This window comes from Marmota monax, unplaced genomic scaffold (assembly GCF_021218885.2).
Source record: "Marmota monax isolate L192 unplaced genomic scaffold, Marmota_monax_Labrador192_F-V1.1 WCK01_AAM20220418_F8-fsc00051, whole genome shotgun sequence".
In the NCBI taxonomy this organism is placed as follows: domain Eukaryota; kingdom Metazoa; phylum Chordata; class Mammalia; order Rodentia; family Sciuridae; genus Marmota; species Marmota monax.
In genome coordinates, this window is record NW_026695202.1 from 13,520,039 (window position 1) to 13,535,218 (window position 15,180).

Sequence of the window (15,180 nt, forward strand, 5' to 3'; positions counted from 1 at the left end):
AGACTAAGGAAAGCAATCTCAAGGATGAGGTGAAAAGAGGGGTCTAATGTCCTTTGGATCGGCTGGGCATCAGATACTATCTCCAGTTCAGCTACACTCTACCTTAGCACTACTGTCTTCCACACAGCTTCGCTCAGGGGCAGGGTTAGACTCTTGAAACACATGGAGGGGAATAATGGGGCACTGGGACTGGTTTTTGTGATGCAGATGGCTTCCCCTCCATGATGGGGGCAAGACCCTCAGTAATCCAGAATGGCCCATATAGGGCTTTGCCTCTGCTATTGCAAGATCAAAGTCGGAAGCAGAAAGAGCAGCTCTGAAATGCTGCTGCAAAGGTGGCTGCAGAGTAAAATTCCCAGCTGTTTCTTCATGAGAGTAAAAGGAAAATCCCCTCCAGGCAAGATTCTTTATGCACAGTAGAATTATTAATGAGCTACCACAGCCCTTTTTTCCTTCTGTCTTAATTGTTATGGCTCATTGCATTAAATACATTAAAAAAATTTTTTTAAACCAGAGCTCATGTTCTTTTTATTGCATCCTCTACCTGGAGCCAAATCCTGTGCCTGTGACATAACAAGCGGCCCACAACTACTAATGAGGATGTCAGAAATGCAGGACCAGTGTCAGGTGGGGGAAGCTGTAGGCACCAGAGATCATTGTAAGACAAAGATTCTGTTTCCATGGAGACATCCTAGCAATAAAAGTTTTCCCTGCGACATCAACAGCTCTTTAAAGGTTTGGGTGGTTGACAGCAAAGCAGAGATGAAAATGTTACACTGTTCCTTATTCCACTGAGAGATTAGGGCCTCTTAAACTCAGGAACTCATCTTGGTTATGATTAAAAAGAAAGTCAATCAACGAATAGATCTTTCCTGGACATAGATCTACACAGAGCAGAAACTCCTGACTGAGAAGGCCATGGAGTAAATATAGGCATCTATCCCTAAGAGCAGTGCAGGCCTTGAGTCCCTGTGACAGGTCATCAAAAAGACAAATGCCCATGATGGTATCCTCTTGTGAAGCTGCTTCTTTGGTCCCAGCAGAGTCCAGCAGCTAGGGGACTGAAGCTGGAGGGCCAAAGACCACCTTATCCTTTCATTGGATATTTGGCCACCAACTGCTGTTGGTGCTACCAGCTTAACTGGGCAGGCACATGACAGGCTGGATCAGAGAAAGTGACAGGTATCGTTTGCTTATTAACCCTCAGCTAATCAAGGAGGCCCTGCTTCTGGCTGTGGGGTGGGGAGGTGGCCTGGGTAAGCATCTACTAGTGGGCGCTCTGGCTCTCTTCCCAACCTTCTGCCTAGACTTGATCAAGGTAGCTCTAAGGCAGCTGTCCATTCGCGAGTTACACACAGCCACTTAAGTGAAAAAAAGTTAATTTCCTCAGTCCCACTAGCCATATTTCCTTTCCTTTTTTTTTTGGGGGGGGGGGTTGGGGGGATGACCAGGGATTGAACTCAGGGTTACTTAACCACTGAGCCACATCCCCAGCCCTATTTTGTATTTTATTTAGAGACAGGGTCTCACTAAGTTGCTTAGTGCCTTGCTTTTGCTGAGGCTGGCTTTGAACTCGAGATCCTTCTGCCTCAGTCTCTGGAGCTGCTAGGATTATAGACGTGCACCACCATGCCCAGCCCACTAGCCACATTGCAAGTGCTCAATGGTCACATCTGGCAGTGGCCATCATACTGGAGTGTGCAGATCTAGAGCACTTCCATCACTGTGGAAAGATCCCCTGAGCAGTGAGCTTTATCCCATGAGAAACCATATACAGGAGGCAGCCTGGGAGGGGGAGCAACAGAGCAACCATGGCGGGTGCCTGCTGTGAGCCTGGCTGCTGACATGGCTGGTGCCCTGCTGCACAAGAAACGTGATGGGAAGGATGTGGTTACCTGTCTGCCTGCCTGGATGCTCAGCCTAATATTTCTGAAAAGAGCATTAATGTGGGAGACCACTGCTTCTCAGCCACTGGCTGGAAAAGCCAATTTTTGCAGGATTTCCCATATAATAATCAAGCATCCAAACATAACACTTAGAATTCTCATTTAAAAACCAGGAAGCAGGGCTGGGGTTATGGCTCAGCAGTACAGCACTCGCCTGGCATGTGTGAAGCCCTGGGTTTGATCCTTAGCTCCACATTAAAAATAAAATAATGGCATTGTGTTCAACTACAACTAAAAAATAAATATTAAAAAAAACCCAGGAAACTTTGAGTGGAAAAAACAAAAAACAAACACCAGAACATTCTGATGTAAAAAGGTAACACAATGAAAACAAGAAAAGGCAACTGGGCAACTGGCTGGCTCCTGAAAAAGGAGGTACTTTTGCAACGGAAGTCTCCTAGGGACACTCTAAAACCCAAACTCTCTGATACCTGAAGACTCTGTACTTCTTCCCTGGATATCGATCTGGTCAAATAGCACCCTGGCCACCAAGCTGCCCTTCAGCATGAGCATTTGGGCACAAGCACAACACTTCACAAGAATCTAACTTTGAAGTTCTTTTTGGTGGGGGTATGTGTACTGGGGATTGAACTCAGGGGCACTCAGCCACTGAGCCACACTTTCAGCTCTATTTTGAATTTTATTTAGAGACAGGGTCTCACTGAGTTGTTTAGCGCCTTGCCATTGGTGAGGCTGGTTTTGAATTTGAGATCTTCCTGTCTTAGCCTCTGGAGCAGCTGGGATTACAGGCATGCACTACAGTGTTCTTTTTAGCTGCTCCTCCTTCAGAAACTTGGAGAAGACGAAGAGGGAAGGGCAAAAAGACAAGGATGGGAAAGGAAGGGGATGTGCTTAAGCACTAGTGAGGGAGCTGATGAGACTTCTGCCCTGGAGACAGGTTGAAAGGAACCCTGAGGTCTCTGCTTGCCTGCTGGTGCCTATTCCACCTGCTCCACGCCTCTCTCCATTTTTACTCCCTCCATCTGATGGGAGGCATTATGAGGCTGGCTGGGTGAAGGTCTTGGGAGACTCAAGTTGAGAGGGCTACTTTCCCAGGTTGCTGCAGCTGTTGGACGCAAGCTTGCCCCACTCATTGGCAGCGCCTATGCCCTGCAGAGGAGTTTCCTTCCTCAGCAGGCATCACACTGCAAAACCCGCCCACTCCATCCCAACAGGTGAAATGCAGCCACTATGTGACAGACAATTGATTTATAATGAAAAGTACTCATTTTAGTTTTCATTCCTGTTCCCGGCACAGAGCTCTGAAAACCCTTACAATTTCCTAAAAATACGAGTGCTAGGAGAAGCTTTTTTTCCTTATATCTGGTCTTTACTTGGGCTCCTGATACATAGCTTCTAATCCCTCAGAATTTCCCAGGCAATAGGAGTGTCTTTCTTGGGTTCCTGGATGGGGGCTGGTCATCAGAAAAACCAAGCCATGATTAGAAGATTAGAACTTTCAGCTCCACCCCTCTTTCTCTGGAGAGGGGAAGAGGAGCCAAAGATTGAGTTAATATCAAACATGTCTAAGTGATGAAACCTCCATAAAAATCCCTGAACTGTGGGGTTGAGAGCTTCCTGGCTGCTAAGCACATGGAGGTTCCTGGAGGGAAGTGCATCTGAGGAGGGCATGGAGGCTCCATGTCCTTCCCACGTGCCAATGCATCTTTCCCATTGAACTGTTCCACTGTAACCTGCATAATAAATGGGTAAAGATAAATAAAGTGGGGCTGGGGTTGTGGCTCAGTGGTGGAGTGCTTGCTTAGCACATGCAAGGCCCTGGGTTCGATTCTCAGCACTACATATAAATAAATAAAATAAAGGTATTGAGAACAGCAAAATAAATATTTGGGAATAAAAAAAGTAAAGTGAGCTGGGTATGGTGGCACACTACTGTAATCCCAATGGCTTGGAAGGCCGAGGCAGGAGGATTACAAGTTCAAAGCTAGCCTCAGCAAGTTAGCGAGACCCTATGTCTAAATAAGATATTAAAAAGGGCTGGGGATATGGGTCAATGATTAAGCACTTCTGAGTTCAACCCCCAGTACCCAAACAAAGAAGAGTGTTGCTTGTAGTTGGTTCTAGCACACTGATCAAGCCTTAGAAAGAGGTCTTGTGAACCCTGATTTATACCTGGCCATTCAGAAGCACAGGTCACAACCTGGGGCTCGAGAGAGGCATCTGAAGTAGGCAGTTTGTGGGACAGAGCCTTTAACCTGTGGAGTCTACACTGACTCTGGTTAGTGCAGAACTGAGTTAAACTGTAGGACACATAGCTGGCATCTATTGGAGGACGTTTGCTGTGTAGAAAAACGGAGTATGGAGTATATGGTGAGTAGCATGAGGTTAGTCTTTCCTATCTCACACAAAACACTTCGTGTTAAAGTCATTCCACAAACTGGGACTAGACTGGAACTGTCTCAGTTCTATCAAGAATACCTAAGGATAAACCCAGCATGGTGGTGCACACTTGTAATCCCAGCTTTCTCATGAGGCTAAGGCAAGAGGATTGTAAATTTGAGATCCGGCCGGGCAAGGTACAGAGTCTCTCTATCTCAAAATAAAAAGGGCTGGGGATATAGCTCAGTGGTACGGCACCCCTGGGTTCCATCCACAGTACTACAGTGGGGTAACCAAGAATACCTATGAACAGCTAACACCATATTTTTTAGCTAACAAGATCAGAATGTCAGCTCTCAACATTTTTAGCCTAAATTTTACTGGAGGTTCTAGCCAGGGCAATGAAGCAAGAAAAAGAAATAAAGAGCATTAGATCAGGCAGGAGGAAGTAAAACTATTACTGTTGGTAGATGTCATGATTTTGCACATAGAAACTCATTATAAATTACCAGAACAAAACAAGTTGAACAAAGTTATAGGATACGGGATCAATATTAAAAAAAATCAATCTATTGAACTTTTTTTTTTGGTGGGGACTGAACCCGAGGGGGCATTTTACCACTAAGTTACATACAGCCTTAGTCCTTTTTTTTTTTTAACTTTTAATTTTGAGACATTCTAAGTTGCTGAGGCTGTTCTCAAACTTGGCAATCTTCCTGCTTCAGTCTCCTGAGTTGCTGGGATTACAGAGGTGTGCACCACTGCACTTGCCAATCCACTGTATTCAATACACCCTCAATGAATAATGCAAAAATTAAGTGTAGGACTGGGGTTGTGGCTCAGTGGTACAGTGCTCGCCTACCATGCATGAGGCACTGGGTTTGATCCTCAGCACCACATAAAAATAATAGATAGATATTGTGTCCACCTAAAACTAAAAAATAAATATTAAAAAAAATTCAACTGTAAAACGTATACTCTGAAAACCACAAAGCTGTGACAGACCAAAATCGAAAGGTCAGTCCATGACCATGGACTGGAAGACATAATACTATTAAGATGACCTTACCTGATATTTTATCTATAGACTCAATGCAAACCCTATCAAACTTTCAACAGTGTTTTTGTCTGTTTATTATTTGTTTTTCCAGATATGGCTAAGATGATCCTAAAATTCACATGGAACATCAAGGGACTCAGAATAGTCAAAACAATCTTCAGGAAAAAAAAAAAAAAATTTGAAAACTCAGTTTCAAAAGCTATGTTTTATCAAAATAGTGGGGTACTAGAGACAGACTGAAAGTAAGTTCACACATCCATCTATGGTCAATCAACTTTCAACAAAAGTGCCAAGATCATTCACTGAGAAAAGAACAGTCATTTCTACAAATCACGCAAGGACAACTGGATATCTACCTGGAGAAGAATAAACTGGGACCACTTCATATGATATATAAAAATTAATTTAAAATGGATCAAAAAACTAAATTCAGGAGATAAAACTAAAAAACTCTTGGGAAAAAAAAAAAAAGGTATAAATCTTTATCCAAAATCCATAGGTTTGATATGACACAAAAGAAAAACAAAATATATTAGACTTCATCAAAATTAAAATTGTTGGGCTGGGATTGTGGCTCAGTGGCAGAGTGCTTGCCTCACACGTGTGAGGTACTGGGTTCAATCCACAGCACCACATAAAAATAAATAAATAAAATAAAGGTATTGTGTCCATCTACAACTAAAAAAATATTTTTAAAAAATAAAATTGTTTGCTTTGGAGAACACCATTAAGAATAAAAAGAAAACTCACAGAATGGGAGAAAATATTTTTTAATTTTTTTTTTTAGATATTTATGGACCTTTATTTTATTAATTTATTTATAAGTGGTGCTGAGAATTGAACGCAGTGCCTCACACATACTAGGCAAGTGCTCTACCACTGAACCACAATTCCAGTCCTGGGAGAAAATATTTTTGCAAACTAAGCTCCATAGGTGCTTGTATCCAGAAATGCAAAGTATTCTTAAAACTCAACAATAAAAAGACAATCCAATTTAACAATGGGCAAAGCAAGAGACACATATCATCATGAGCCATTAGGGAAATCCAAATAAAATCCACAATGAAATACCATTTCATACCCACTGGGATGACTACAATAACAGTAATAACAATAAAAAAGACAGATAGTAACAAGTGTCGGCAAGGATGTGGAGAAATTAAAACCTAATACACCACTGGTTGTGATGTAAAATAGTGCAGCTATTTTGGAAAAGCCTGACAGCTCCTCAAAAGGTCAAACACGGGTTACCATACCACTCAGCAATTCTTCTCTTGGTTAAATACATGAGAGTACTGAAAACACATGTCCTCATTAAGATTTATATGTGAATGTTTTACCATAACATTATTCATAAAAATAAAAAACTGGAAATAACCCAAATGTCCATCAACTGATGAATGGATAAATAAAGCAGTATATATCATATACAATAAAATACTGTTTGGCAATAAAAATAAATAAAGTACTAATACATGCTATAACATGGATAAACCTTGTAAGTAACTACGATATGTGAAAGAATCTGGTCACAAAAGGTCACATACTGTATGACTTCCTTTACATGAAATGCCCAGAACAGGCAAATCTATAGAGCTAGAAGGCAGATGGATGGTTGCAGGGGTGGGGGTGGGGGTGGGGTATCTGGGGGGGGGGGAGAAAGTTGAGTGACTCTAGATTGATAGGAGCTTTTTTACAAGGTAATGAAAATGTTAAAAAAAATCTACTGTGGTGATGGCTACACAACTGTGAGTACACTAGAAGACACTGAACTGTACACTTAAATATGCGAAGCACATGTGAATTAGACGAAGAAAACTGTTATTAAAAAATTACCCCCCCCCAAAAAAAATTACCCCATTTTACTCCTTCATATTTATTCTCTGCATTCTTTTAGAATTTACAAACAGAAGAGGTCCAGGAGAGGCAAAAAGAACTGTAAAGAAGGGAGATGACCAAATTGTATGTCCTGGCCCTCTGGATGCCCTGGGCAAGGGTATGCGTTCTCAGCTTACCTGCGTCGATGGCACATGGGTAATGGTATCGGAAGGAGCAGCCTTTGTTGTAGCAGCCCAGGGTGGCGCCCGCCTCCTGGCAGTGGGAGCATTTCTGAAAGGAAGGAAGAAGCCAGGCATGTGAATATCCCAGATTTGCCTCTCTCCTGCTGGCCTTCCCCAGATCCTGCTGGCTAGACCTTGGCCAGTGTCTCTGTGGCTAGAGGAGTCTCTGACGGCAAGATGGGCAGGTCCACTTCTCACTGCTACTCGCTGACTATGCACAGGAAAGGATTCACAATGTGTTTTAAGGCCAGTCCTCACAAATGATCCCAAGTCAAGTGGAACACCACACTGGGGCGAGAACACTGACCCTACAGCACATGGCGGACATGCCAGAGACTGGTATGACCAGTTCTGCTGCTGATGTCCCTGGAGTCCACTCACTCACATGCCTGACACTCACTGCCATCATGAGCTGCTTGCAGATCCTGTGTATTTCTGCTGTGAAAATCTAGGGTAGGAGGAGAGGGTTAAGGTAGTAGAGATAAATATAAACCTTTTAGAATTAAAAGTGGAACTTAGTTTCTAGTTCTTATATTTATAAGATGTTATTTTTATTTTTGATCTACTTACCCCAAATGCCCAATACAAGTATATTTCCCTTTTCAGAAAATATAGGCTTCTGTATGGAAATGGTATTTTTATACATGAGTCCTATTTTAAATGCACTAGGAGAACTGCCATGAATTCCTGGCTAAGTGAGACATTATTCTGTAATTATGATGCTCCTCCTTATATGGTCAGGTTTTCTTAAAGTGGGACACATCTCTGTGGTTCCTGTGATGTGGGCTATGAATGCTCTTCCTGTCAGCATTGGAAATAGGTGTCCCATCGACAACAATCATATTCGTAACATTCAACCACACGTAGCCCTACTGAGGAAGGGTGTGGACTCTCTAGGTGGCCTGGCACACCCTGGAAGGCTAACTGAAGACAGGGACCTTTGTTTCTGCTTCTACCCAAAACAAAACAAAATGACCAAACAAACAACAGCAACAACAAAAGGAACAAAAAGCAAAAAGTGTTTCCTAAGCACTGAAGCTGGCTCAAGCCCTCCCAATACCAATGCTGATGGTTAACCAAGGCTGGCAACACTGGAGCCCACATCACTATATGTCAGGATGGCTGTGGTGGTGCCCGTGGGGTAGGGGCCCCGTATCATCTCACTATAGAGATGAGATGGCTGAGGCACCAGAGGTGAGGGACCTTGTTCCAGGGTCAGAATGGACAGCAGCCTCCAGAGACAAATGGGAGAATAGGGCTGTAAGACAAGTCCTTCAAGAGCCTCGTCCTCCATTCACAAGACCAAAATCCTTCTGGGTGCCCCAAATCAATAAATGTGATCATGTGCCCTCATACCCTTGCCGAGAAAGCAAAGCTCATCAGGCGTGTAGTCAGCCAAGAGCAGTCAGCAGCACTTCCAGCAGCACTAGACAGGCTCCTTTTGTCTGTGCCACAGGGCACCTTCAGGAAAAAGGTCGTGTCACCAACTCGAGGGAATGAAGTAAGGCTGGTCTGTCAGTGAACAACAGGCAACCATTCCTGCTGCCTTTCTTACTAAGGGAGCTTGAGCATTCAGCTACCCTGAGGGCTGGGTTTCAGGCCCTCCCCACCCTGGTAGGGACTCTCAGTTAGCAGTGGCCATCTGGAAACAGGAGGCCAAGCATTTCTGGCAGGGAATTCTGCATGGAACGGGCCTCTGTGAAAGCTTTACTCCCTTACAGAGGGACGAGACAAGGGAGCAGGTCATCTTCTTGCTCAGTCTCTGATACAGGACAGCAGGTTCTATGGCAGTCATCTTATGATCACTAGGGGACAGTCCTGAAGACAAAACCCATCTGTTGGGAATAGTAGCATGACAAGATATGGATCTGGACCCACTGTGACACTGCTGAGCACCACACTAACCTCCTCCAGGACCACCTGCCTCCAGACTTGTTACATGACAAGATACTTAAGAAACACACACAGAGAAATCTCATTTTTAAGTTGTATAACTTGCAATCAAAATACCCTCACTGATACCGGAAGGGATCAACTATGTGAGGCAATTCTGTACAAGAGTTAAGTATGTGAACTCTGGAACCTACACAACTGGTTGGTAAATGACTCTACATTGTCTACTTCTGCCTTCCTGGCCAAATTCCTAACCTTTGTTCCTTCCATCTGCGAAAGTAGGAGTGACATAATGACTACACTGTGGAAACAGCCACATGCCCTTCAACAGATGAATGGCTAAAGAAACTGTGGTATAAGTACACAATGGAATATAACTCAGCCTTAAAGAGGAATGAAATTATTGTATTTATGGGTAAATGGATGGAGTTGGAGAATATCATGCTAAGTGAAGTAAGCCAATCTCAAAAAAGCAAAGGCCACATGTTTTCTCTAATAAGTGGATGCTGATCCATAATGGGGGGTGAAATGGAGGAAAATTTGGATTGAGCAGAGGGGAGGGAGGAAGAAGAGGGGAAGATAGTGGAATGAGATGGACATTATTAACCCTACGTATGGATGTGATTGCATGAATGGTGTGACTCTACATCATGTACAACCAGAGAAATAAAAATTGTGCTCCATTTGTGTAATAAATAAATAAATAAACAAAATAAGTAAATCAATCAATCAATCAATCCATGTATTTAAGAAGGGGGGAAAAAAAGTGGGAGTGACCCACCTCAGAGCAATGTCGTGAGGGTAGAATGCGTTAACCCAGATTCCCAACAGTGGCTGGATCAAAAGTGCTCAGTAACGTGACCCAAGCTGACCACGTGCCAGGCATACACCAGATGATCTACACAGACCACTGCGTGAAAAGCAACTGCAGAGCGGGCCTTGTCACTACCCCAGCTCACAGACAAGGATCAAGACCTCAACATCCGCCTCCCTGTCCCTGCAGGACGTCCCGAAGCTCCCCACTCTGACCAGCCCACAGACCACACAGCCCATCTTTTTCACAAAAGAAAGGTAACTCATGGCTCACCAGGAAGTTACATCAATAAAATGATGTTCGATTCTTTTAGCTAGAAAGCACAATTAATTTCCTGTGTTGATCCAAAGAGGAAACCCTGCAGGATACAGGGCCTTAGGGCCTTAAAGAAAGCACCTTAAAGACAAATTTAGTTCAGTAGTTCTCCAAGTGTGGTCCCTAGACAAGCAGCACCTTGGAACTTGCTGGAAACATAAATTCTCAGGCCTCATCTCACTAGTGTTATAACAAGTTCTCGAAGCCACTCTGAGGCACAAGAGTTTCAGAACCATTATCTATTGAACGCTTCCAAAATCAACTTGCCAACTTTTTAGATGCATAAATCAGAGACCTAGAGGGATAAATGACTGGCCTGATTCCAGGTTTTGTGAGAATCATTTTAGTGCTTTCTCCACTATACTTCTGTTCCCTGTAGAGCAACCTATAGATTATGGGTATGGGAGACAGAATTAGAGATGTCCCATCGATGTCCCAACGACTCCTTAACATGGCAAAAAGAAATTCGCAGATATGATTAAGTCAAGGCCTCGAGAGAGAGACAGTAGACTTGATTGTTCTGACAGGCCCAATCTAACCTCATAGCTCATAAAACCAAAGAGTGGGTCATATTTGTGGGCTTTACGAAGACATGGAAATGGGAGCAGGGTCATAAAGATGCAAGACTGCTGGCTCTGAAGGCAGAAGAAAGGGGCATGAGCCAAGGAATGTGGGCAGCTGCAGAAGCAGGGAAAGGCAGGTACCCAGCCCAGCCAATACCTCAGCTCTAGCCCAGGGATACCCAAACTGGCCTCTAATGTGCATAACTGGAAGTTTTACTGTGTGTGGAAGTATATGGCAACAGCAGAAAACAAACAGAATCAGATTTGGGATCGCTCACTTTCCTTTTACATCTCTAGTGCAACCAACTTCTCCCTCATGGAAACATGTACTATTTCACCCACTTTTTATGAGGCCAGTTTTGGTAGCATGAGGTCCCTGAAGAAGGGATGCTGAATTTGTACCTTTCTTCTAGATGAATAAACAGAGGCAAAGGGACCTGCTGAAGACCATACTGCTAGGAGGGAACAGAACTTAGAGCTGCAGCCTTTTTCCTTCTGACCCCAAGTTCAACATTCTTCACTTCATAGCACGATGCCTTCTAGTCTCCTCCATTCACTCAACTATCTACCATGTGAAGTACCTCCTAAGTGCAGGAGTCAAAGACAGAATACAAAAATTTAACTCTACAAAACCTTCCCTATCTATTGAACCCTTCCATCTGCAAATCGATGCCCAGGCCAATGTTCAACTTCCAATTAGATTTTTATTCTTTGCCTTTTACCTGAAGAAGTAATTTGCACTGTCCTCCTCCTTCCTGCAAATAATACAATAAAATCACTGCCCAGATGTTCTTGATTTCAGAGTACTCTATATTCCAGAGCGAACGATATTCATCCCAAGGTGAGCTGAGTTCCCCCCCCCACAGTGAGATGGGGGTGCTTTAGGCATAGTTTCTGAAAGTTACATTTTTCAAAAAGGAAACATCCCAAACTTCTGATGAAGGAATAAATGATCTCTTAAGATATTTTTCATTTATTATGGAAGGGAATAAAGGCTATTTTCAAGCAACTCTGACAAGAACCCTGCATTTCTTGATGTTGTGAACTTGGGAAATAAATTATGAAACTTATTATTAGTTTCTGGGCAGGTTTAAATAGACCCCAGCCCAACCCTTTCACCAGAAATTGTCACCGTCTCAGAGGCAGGGCTCGCTGACTTAAGGTGGCAAACTGCAGGGGCAGAATCAACTAGGAGCTGACTGATCCTGCTCAAAGGAAAACTCCAGGGAGAACTGCACATGCCTCTTCACTCCCAGAACAACTCTTTCCTCTGAGAGGGAACAGCCACCTGAGTGATCACAGTGCAAAGAAGGCATCTTGGAGCAGCCGCCAGTGCTGCAACAATGGGTCAGAGCATTATCGGTGCCTCGATGACGATCACGTCTGCAAGAACCTTGCTACCACACACACCACACTACTGTGCCTTGTGGCTTCCATCCAGCACTGCATTCGCTTATTCATACTTAACTATTCAGGTTTGTCCACCCTCTAAACCATGCCCTGTGCACCCCTAAGGCCTGGAGAGCTGTAGGTATTGAGAACGTGAGCTGATGGAAGGACACAAGGCCTGGAGAGCACTAATGAGGTGACGCCTCAATAAGAGTAAGCGGATGCTGAGAGAGCTCGGAGAATGTGGAAAAAGGTACTCATTTGTGGGGACAAGCAAAAGGCCTTTCCCTTTTAATCATGCCTTCTATATCTAGGACAGAAGGCCCTGCTGCCCTAACTATGTTCTCCTGCTACATGGGAGTCACATGGTCTACATTCAAGTAGGTGTCTAAGGTTTTGGGAGCTTCTTTCTTTGATGCAACTCTGCATCCTGTCAACCTTCTTTGAGGAGCTCTTCAGAATGTTGGCCCAAGCAATGCATGTTTTGGTCCTTGATCCTTGAAGCTAGACTCTACCCTCAGGTTTCTTCATGAAAACTCTTGCAGCTGCCTGGAGTACTTTGCTGCCTGTATCCTCACCAAGTCCTGGGAGAAAGGCATGTGCTCCTGTCCCAGGACTCCCTCCCCAGTCCATAACCACCAAGGTTTCACGTTCAACCTGAGGGCCAGAGAGATGCCCAGTTCTGCCTAGGTCCATTTGCTCAATGCTACTGAAGGTATAGTGCATGGTTTTAAAAGTTGCACTGTGTCCCACAGCTGATCAAATGTTGATTTCAGAACTCGAAACTATTACATACACATCTTAATAAGTTATGATGCTACAAGTGTAAGATGTCACCCAGTGAATCATGTTAGCAGCAGTCACTGGTGAAAAGCTCATTTTGTACTTAAAACAAAGTTCAGGTTGACTGTCTTTTTAGAATAATCAAATAATAACTGTAGTTGTCTAATGTGACTACTGTCCAGGTCCAAAGTAGCACAAGACTAGTTCACAAAGCAGTTGAGGGTATCTGCATAGTATGAGAGCCAAAAGCTACCACATCATTTTATCTTTGGTAAAATGGGGATGTTTGCTTTGCATTTCTCGTGAAATTGTGTGAAATAACTGTAAAACATTCCATAAGTTAGCTGGGCACGGTGGTGCATGCCTGTAATCCCAGCAACCAGGAGGCTGCAGAGGCTGAGGTAAGAGGATTGCAAGTTTTAGGCCAGCCTAAGCAACTTAATGAGGCCCTAAACAATTTAGTGAAACCCTGTGTCAAAATAAAAAAGAAAAGGGGCTGGGTTGTAAATCAGTGGTAAAGCACCCCTGAATTCAATTCCCAGTAGCCCCTCAAATCTATGAGCTAAAATGTTATATAATTGCTAGGACTTATTTTTATAAAATACATAAAATATATCTTCCTACATCTGTGTCACATTCTTGGCAATTGCTAATACCAAAACCATATATAATACACATCAAATAGTCTATTAAATTAAGACAATCTCAGTCATTATTTTATTATCATTATTATTTAGAACTCATTGTTTCCTTCTAAAATACTGCCTGGAACAAGCAGCCCCTGTAGGCATGTGCTGTCAGCCTTTTGGGGCATGCAGCTGCCCTGCATCGCTTTAGCAGTATTCCACCTCCACCAGTGAGGACAGTCAGCTCCTGCCCCCTCTAAGCACTGTCCCTCCCAGCTACTGTTTCCTATTACTCCCACTTAGTCCTTCTGTCCTTGGCCATTGCAGATGAACAGAGCTGTTTTTAAAATTTTCTGAAGCACCGGCATTGGAAGGAAAAGTGTTAAATGAATAGGAACTAAAACTACACATGACCATGTACAAATGAGATGCTAGCAGGAGCCCTAAGACACTGAAAACTACCCAAGAAAGGAACACTGGGCATAACCAGAATAGGTAAAAGTGCCCTGCTGGCTCACAGTTGAGCTCTGCAGATACCGCCTGTGTTACATGCTAAGCCATCCAGCTTCCTGCCCTAGGTCCCTGCCACTGCTCCAGGCCACAGCTCTCCCAGCTTGTTCCCACTCCAACTGGGCAACCATAGACTAATCTAGAATGACCTGAGGCTTCTGGATGTCCTGATGCCACAGGGACCTGAGATGTACTGCTGTCACAACATTCCCAAGAACCTGGCAGCTCACCTTCTCTGCCTCCTGGAAGTCATCTGCTCCTATCACCCAAGACCAAGGGGAAACTTTTAATTTGATCATCATTTTCAAAATATAAAATAATCTCCAATAAAACTGTTCATCTGGACTCTCACCTCCCCCGTCCTAAAACCTCCAATTAAAAAGTGGTTTTGAGGGCTGGGGTTGTGGCTCAGTAGTAGAGCTCTTGCCTAACATGTGTGAGGAACTGGGTTTGAGCCTCAGTACCACATAAAAAAATAAATAAAATAAAGGTATTGTGCCCACCTACAACTAAAAAAAAAAATTTTTTTTAAATGGTTTTGCAATGGGAGACTGAGATGTGCTTCTTTGGGAAGGCCCTTCAGGCCACATTTTGAACCTAATTGCAGTATATCTGAACTGAAGAAGTAGGGGCTGGCTGGTGAGTGGCTCCAGAAGCAATGCAAAAGCACAGAAAGCAGGACCAAGGTCAGAATCCGAATGCATCTGTTTTGGCAGCATCTCCCAGCTACAGCCCTGGTTTCTGTTTCAAACCAATAGGACAGCCTGTTCCCTTAATCCCCTCCTAGTCTTGTACCCACAGGTGGGACCAGCCTGTCTGCAGTTTATAGTGAAGTTATGTTGCTTTGAATCAGGTTAGAAGGCTTGAAATTAAAGGGCTTT

At 43.6% G+C, this 15,180-nt stretch overlaps 1 protein-coding gene across 6 annotated transcripts in view; it reads right to left on the minus strand.

Annotated features, from left to right (window-relative positions):
• Positions 1-15,180, minus strand: part of Tcf20 (transcription factor 20) — a 175,627-nt gene that overhangs the window by 11,403 nt on the left and 149,044 nt on the right. For all 6 annotated transcript variants that reach the window (XM_058574216.1, XM_058574218.1, XM_058574217.1 and 3 more), the window contains exon 3: positions 7,362-7,455. In XM_058574216.1, coding sequence (XP_058430199.1) covers positions 7,362-7,455 — 94 coding nt within the window. The remainder of the gene's footprint in view (positions 1-7,361; positions 7,456-15,180) is intronic.